Genomic DNA, 6,785 nt, shown 5'->3' on the forward strand with positions numbered 1-6,785 from the left:
CACTGTATTATCCAACAAATTGTTGGTAATATATAAGGCAATTTCGGTCTCTGTAGTAAAAGTGGTAAATAGCTAATGGCTAACTGTTTCAAGTGGTGTGTAATAGCGCGCGCCTACAAACAGACCATAAGTGTGTAGGCTGTGTGTGTGTGTTTATATATAAACACACACACAGCCTACACACCTAGTTTGTAGGCGCGCGCTACCTTACACACCACTTGAAACAGTTAGCCATTAGCTATTTACCACTTTTACTACAGAGACCGAAATTCCCTTTTGTTGAAGATATGATTACTGATTAGAGAAAAGGGCACAGTGGCAATCGCAACGTGCCGTCCTACCGATAGCGCCCCCCTAAGGGTTTGCTTAGGATACCCATTTTCAAACAACATGAAAGACCTGCCAAAATGGGTGTGGAGGCGGAGCATGTATCTTACTTTGAATGCTGTTGAGTAACTCCGCGTCCTTATAAGAACTCCTCTGTAAGGTGCTCACGACCAGAGCTTTCAGGATTCAAACGCAATCTTAGCATAATGAAATCTATTTTCAACCTGTTACTCACTGCACTTGTTTCACATTTGAGCTCATCGACAGCACATAATGGTAAGTGAGAAAGCCGAGCTCTCTTAATCGAATTGTAATTCCCATGTTGCCATTTATTGCTGACCTAATGCACCAGAACTTCATGTAGTGTATGCAAGTTTGTTAATTTCTATCAGAAACTAAAGCATTTGTGTAATTTTAAATCAAAATGTTCGGTAGGCCATTTACCGTGGTTATGCAATACAGCGGACATGGCTACAATACGAACAACATCCGAGCAAGGTGAAAACATGCAACGAGGAGAACTCTAGTTCCTATTTCAGTTTCCAGTTTGCCAGATGATGGCAAAGGCTGAGAAGAACATGATGTTACAGCAATGAATGTTCACTAATGCATTGTAATGCCACTTTTATCAATGACATGAAATGAACGGAATAACTTCTCCTCTACGTCTTTGATCATCATACAGTACCACTAATCCACACCAAACTGGGAGACCTTAAGGGGGACTACATCCGTGTCCGAGGAAAGACAACCTTGGTTCACGCCTACCTGAGTGTGCCTTTTGCCCAGCCACCAGTGGGAAACCTCAGGCTGGCTCCACCGCAACCTGTGCAAGGATGGGAGGGAATCAGAGATTCCACCCAAATGCCTCCAATGTAGGTTGGGGTCACAGTCAAAATACACATCATAAAGCGTAACAAGTCAACAACACAATGTAACCTTAGAAAAAAGAAACGTGTTCCAACACCAATGTGCTTCTGCATAATGAGAGGTGAACCTTAAACCTGTCCTGCAAGGAGGTTAAGTTACTCGCACCTCAATGCGAAATGTGCAAATCAATACAACAGGGGAAAAAAAAAACACTTTCATGTGTCCACTTTCAGTTCATGTAAAAGAGAAGAAAACCTTTAAGGTTAATACTGACGGTAGGCCTACGGGTTCCAAATAAAAATATAGGGGTGACCTACAGAGTATAGAGTATAGTAGTATAGGTTAAATATGTTGTTTGAATGTTATTTTAGTGAAAGTCATGGTAACGGTGCATATATAACTTACATGTAGCCTAACTTGTTTTTTAAATAAACAAATGTTACTCACACTTCACGCTGAAACTTCAATTAAACTACCACAAACATAATTCAGTCAGGGGCTTGTGTTTAATCCACACACGATCATCCTAGTTATCACAGTCCCCCTTGCTGCAAGACATATTAAACCGTACATGCACAATCCTAACCATTCATTTCTGGAAAGTTAAAAAAAAAAAAAAAAAAATGGGGGAGAATGGTGCTGCTTAAACATGATGAAAATGTATAGATTTCATCTTCACTTGTACCCCTGTATAGAAGTCATTCAATCTTAGCATTGTTAGAATCCTGATTTAGCACCAGGACAACACTTAATATTCTAAAATATGTATTTTTGTATTGGTGTCTCCTTAAGGTGTTTACAAGACAGACAGTTATCTGAAGACCTTTTGGGGATGGTCGGCATGATCGTGGACATCCCTGAGGTGTCTGAGGATTGCCTATATCTCAATGTTTACACTCCAGCTCAGCCTGCGCAGGATGCAATGTTACCTGTAAGTGAAATTACAATACAGCCACCTCAGGCTTCGGTGGCTGATGTCCTTGTCTCTTCAAAAGCATTGGTGTTGCCCTCAAACTTATGAATTCTGTAATGACTGATGCTCTGTCATCATGGTGGATATCATACATTGTAGCTAGTGCTTAGGTTATGTACACAGCAAGCTGTGAGGGTCTTACGTAGTAATGTGTAGTGTCGGTGTCACACAGGTCATGGTATGGATACATGGAGGAGGGTTTTCTTTGGGAAGTGCTTCCATGACTGATGGATCTGTCCTGGCAGCCTATCAGAATGTGGTTGTGGTGGTCATTCAGTACAGGTTGGGAATTCTGGGATTTTTCAGGTGATTCATCTATTTTTGCTTTAAACCCAATTTAAGCGGATCATGAAACCTCTAACTATTTTCCAGTTACAGTTACAGTTGTTGCTTTAGACATATGGCCATATTGACTGGTTCACTTGATGTATTCTTAATGAGCGTCATCACTCATTGGTTGTGTTCTCGCCCTTGTTCAAACGCAATTCATGAGACTTAGTACTGAAAATATATAATTTTTTTAAAGTATGTTTTGATGTATCACACATCACTGCACACATTGAGAAAGTCATGTGTCTTTCAACAGGAAACCCTTCATTTCTTTACCGTTTTCTATCGTGTAAGCCGCTGTTCCAGTGTATTTGCAGTATTGAGATGGTACTACTGTACACCTCAGATTCAGGCCCTCACATCTACAGCTGTCCTGTTCTATTTCCTACACAGCACTGGGGATGAGAACGCCCCTGGAAACACAGGCCTTTTGGACCAGGTGGCCGCGCTGCAGTGGGTCCAGGAGAACATCCACAGCTTTGGAGGAGACCCGTCCTCCGTCACCATATTCGGAGAGTCCGCCGGGGGCGTTAGCGTGTCACTGCTAGTAAGGCTCCAATGCTCATACTTTGGGATTTTGTCATCAGTCATAAATGCCTAAATCTTAGTCTCTGTGGTCTCAACAGCCTTGTAATGTAAATCATAGATATTTAAATATATCTGTGACAGCCACAATCAAACTTATTTGTTCCCAATTCATGTAGAATTACTTTAATATCTACTTAAATTATTTCATGCACAATGTACATTGAACTACATACTAGAGTGTTTAAACCCTAAGCCTGGCTTGTGTGCCCTTTGCTTAAGTTACAAGGAGTTGAAGCATACGTATATCAGTATTGCTTTATTGTATTCTTATTGTTTAATCTAAAAATCATAATTGTGTGCAGTGGAGTTGGGGGTGGAATGACTTTTTAAATTTGTTTGCCTGTCAAATTTAGAAACGTCTTATGTGCAATAAAAATGGTTCAATGTGACTGTGGCATTTTGTAGACGTATGCACTCATGAATGCTGTTTGTATTCACCCCAGGTTCTTTCCCCGCTGAGTACTGGTCTTTTCCACCGTGCAATAGCAGAGAGTGGCACAGCAACTATGTTTTCCGTCGTCAACACTAATCCTATCACCACGGCAATGGTTATTATTTTCAGCCGTATTCACCATGTTATTCACTGTGCCATGATATTTACTAGGAGATAGAATCATTGAGAGATTGCCTTAAATGCAGCCTGTATCCCAAAAGTTGTTTTCATTATTTCCCTAGATTGTGGCCAATGCGACAAACTGTGAAGGCACCAAGCCATACCAGATTGTGGATTGTGTGATGCAGTTGTCAGCTGAGGACATTGTGAAATTTACACAGGAGGTGAGAGATCAGAGTCCTTTTTTTACAGTCCTAACTACAGGGAAGAGAGATAGAGGCCTCATTTTTTTGGTGCGAAATATTGTTTTGCCTTTAAGAATAGCTCTTGCTCTGGAAGGATTTACAATTCTTTTAAAAAAGTAATTCAGAATTTCATATTTCATTTAACTTTTCCCTCTTTCTTTACAGAATAAACAGTTGATCTTTGGAGTGGTGAAGGATGGACATTTCCTACCAAAGCAAGTGGCAGAACTTCTTGCGTCTCATGAGTTCAACAAGGTGCCATTGATTAATGGTATTAATGACCATGAAAGTGGCTGGTTACTACCTGCAGTAAGGGAACTCAGTTGTATAAATGCATACATTCTACTTACATTTCAGAATATATAGGAATGTGCAATGTTTTAAATAGATGTCTTGGTATGAGAAGATGAAAATGCTATGTTTGTGATTTCAGTTTCTGTTACCGCCTGACTGGGTGGACGGGATGGATCGTGACACAATCAAAACCTTTGTTGACATCTTTTACGTAAGGATCCAGCCTCGATTCAAATCAATTTATCTTCAATTCAAATGATGCTGAACACCAGGCAAAGTGAATATATGATGAATTAAATAGAGTATCTCTGTAAGCAGAGACATATAGTATGTACTACGCACAGTATCTCTAGTATTAGAATGTGCCTAGTGGAATGTCACCATAAAACTCAGATTTTACTGAGGTGTATTGAGGTGAAATAAATCTCTATTTTTCAGCCTGACGGCAAATTCTGCACTGATTTGATCCTGAATGAGTTCATAGGGAGTGGAGAGGACCGCATCAAAAACAGGGACACTTTCACAGAGCTCCTTGGAGACATAATTTTCACCATTCCTGCTATCATGCTATCAAATGCTCACAGAGGTAAGAACCTTACCTGTGATTTGTAGCACCTTTTTCTTTCATTCAAATTCCAATACCATGCTTTCACGGGAACAAAGGACGCGTGAAAAAAATGTGTTCTGTTCCAACTATGGAAAAAACAGGAAAAAACATCCAGTTTTGAAATCAGATTTCTTCCTACAGATTCAGGAGCACCCGTTTTTGCATATGAGTTTCAGCACCCCCCAAGCATTGTTGCAGAGAAGCGTCCCAGCTTCGTCAGAGCAGACCACGGAGACGAGATTGCCTTTGTATTTGGAAGCTGCTTCTTTAACAGCCACATTAACCTGAATGGTACAGTTTAAAACTTCCATGACATTCTCTACACACGTTCTCCTTTAGTGGGGTTATACAAAATGTATCTATAAAAGGATTTTTTTGACACCTATTTCACAGCTGTTATGAGTATAATTGAACTGGGGAAAAAAAGTCTAATAATGAATCTCCTTGCTGTACCTGTGTTTGTTCTCACTGTAAGGCACTTTCACTGAGGAAGAACTTGAGCTGTGTAAAACCATGATGGCATACTGGGGCAACTTTGCACGGACTGGGTAATTTCATTATCAGAATTTAATTTACATAGTGTTTTTCAGTTATGCACTTCTTGCTATGGAATACCATTGGTTGCCATTGCTTGTAACAGATATTACTGCTCCGTTGTGTGTGTGTGTGTGTGTGTGTGTGTCTGTGTCTGTGTGTGTGCGTGTGCGCATGCGCATGCGCATTTGTGCTCTCGATTTCCTTCTTTAGATCCCCCAACGGGCCTGGTCTGACCCATTGGCCAACATACGGTGCTGGGGAGGAGTATCTGGGCATTGGACTGAAACAGCAGGTTGGACGCCACCTGAAGGCTGACATCTTCAACTTCATGACCCAAACACTGCAGGAGAAGATCCACGAGATGAAGCAGCACCAGCGGCAGCAGGAGGAGGAGCAGCCGCAGGATCAGCATCAGCATCAGCGCATTGAGCTGTAGAGGAACTAACTCCTACCAGTCTGCCTCACACAGAACTAATCGCAATAATTTCAGCTCAACCACTAAAGCCATCAATGGGGACAACTTACCATGCACTTTACTTTTTTCAGTTGACAGTTTGTCAGTATGAACTAGGATATGACTGGGAACACCCCGGCACTGCAGTAAGAAGACATTTTAATGAAGTTATGTTTTCATTACTAAAATGTTGATCTTCCTTGTCTGTGTTGTGCCATGTGTGAACATATTGGGAAGTAAATGCTGATAAATGTTGGTAATACTTTAATAAACTTGGTAATACTTGTTCCCACATTATGTTTCATTCACACATAGTGTACTGAGCATGACACAACATGTCACAATTAGTAGCTTTTTTCACAATCACAGCAAAGATGCTAAAAAAACTAAATGCAAAGTTTCCCATTACCTAAGGGTACCATCATACCTCTTTTTGTTATCTCTGTGTGGACAAAGGTAAGCTGTTCACATGAATGCTCTCACTCAACAGTGATCTATGTGATTTCTAATCACCAGAATAGTTCAGTGGCAAGTAAGTTGTCCATATTCAACCAAAGTATGAGATGCTGAATTACAGAGGCAGGCCTTGAGGGTCCACCCTTAGTTCCCTGGTCCCCTGTGCACTGTATTCCCTCAGCAGTGTTTACTCATTTTCTCTGTTTGCACAACAACTGGGTGCAGCTGTCAGACTTAAACCAGTGTGCAAATACAACCATCAGATGCAATTTCAGTGACCTGTGGTCAAATGGCTTTTAATAGGGTTTAACAACATTGGAGTGATTGAGCAATTACTCTACAGTGCAAAGGGCTTTGAGGGTGGTGCAGTAGTATAAGTGGTCAACTCATTTTAAAGGCGAAGTCCCTGATTATTATCCATTACACATATTTCTCCTCACATTCCTCTGGCTGTCTGTACTAAAAAAACTCTTGCGATCGTACAAAGTCCTGTCTCGTAGTGGCTTGAACCGAGTCATCAACAGTTCCAGCCAATTAACATGTTGCCTCAG

The 6,785-nt window shown here is 40.9% G+C and overlaps 1 protein-coding gene across 2 annotated transcripts; it reads left to right on the plus strand.

The window, feature by feature from the left end:
* Window positions 1-431: 431 nt before the first annotated feature.
* Window positions 432-6,066, plus strand: LOC308368221 (cocaine esterase-like). 2 transcript variants are annotated; one of them, XM_080842337.1, is made up of 13 exons: window positions 432-603; window positions 1,013-1,202; window positions 1,990-2,128; window positions 2,343-2,476; window positions 2,894-3,047; window positions 3,532-3,636; window positions 3,764-3,865; window positions 4,052-4,195; window positions 4,320-4,391; window positions 4,619-4,766; window positions 4,929-5,078; window positions 5,263-5,335; window positions 5,535-6,066. In XM_080842337.1, the coding sequence occupies exons 1-13, from the start codon at window positions 534-536 to the stop codon at window positions 5,758-5,760; spliced, it is 1,707 nt and encodes a 568-aa protein (XP_080698463.1). In that variant the 5' UTR covers window positions 432-533; the 3' UTR covers window positions 5,761-6,066. The 2 variants fall into 2 exon arrangements, with proteins under 2 accessions (XP_080698463.1, XP_080698464.1); XM_080842338.1 differs by having other exon boundaries at window positions 4,052-4,141.
* The last annotated feature ends 719 nt before the right edge of the window (window positions 6,067-6,785 follow it).

This window comes from Sprattus sprattus, assembly GCF_963457725.1.
Source record: "Sprattus sprattus genome assembly, chromosome: 7".
Lineage (NCBI taxonomy): Eukaryota > Metazoa > Chordata > Actinopteri > Clupeiformes > Clupeidae > Sprattus > Sprattus sprattus.

Coding starts and splice junctions, on each gene's coding strand:
- LOC308368221 (XM_080842337.1), top strand. CDS start 534: ATGAAATCTATTTTCAACCTGTTACTCACTGCACTTGTTTCACATTTG. Junction 1,203..1,989: donor TCCACCCAAATGCCTCCAAT/GTAGGTTGGGGT, acceptor TGTCTCCTTAAG/GTGTTTACAAGACAGACAGT. Junction 4,196..4,319: donor GTGGCTGGTTACTACCTGCA/GTAAGGGAACTC, acceptor TTGTGATTTCAG/TTTCTGTTACCGCCTGACTG.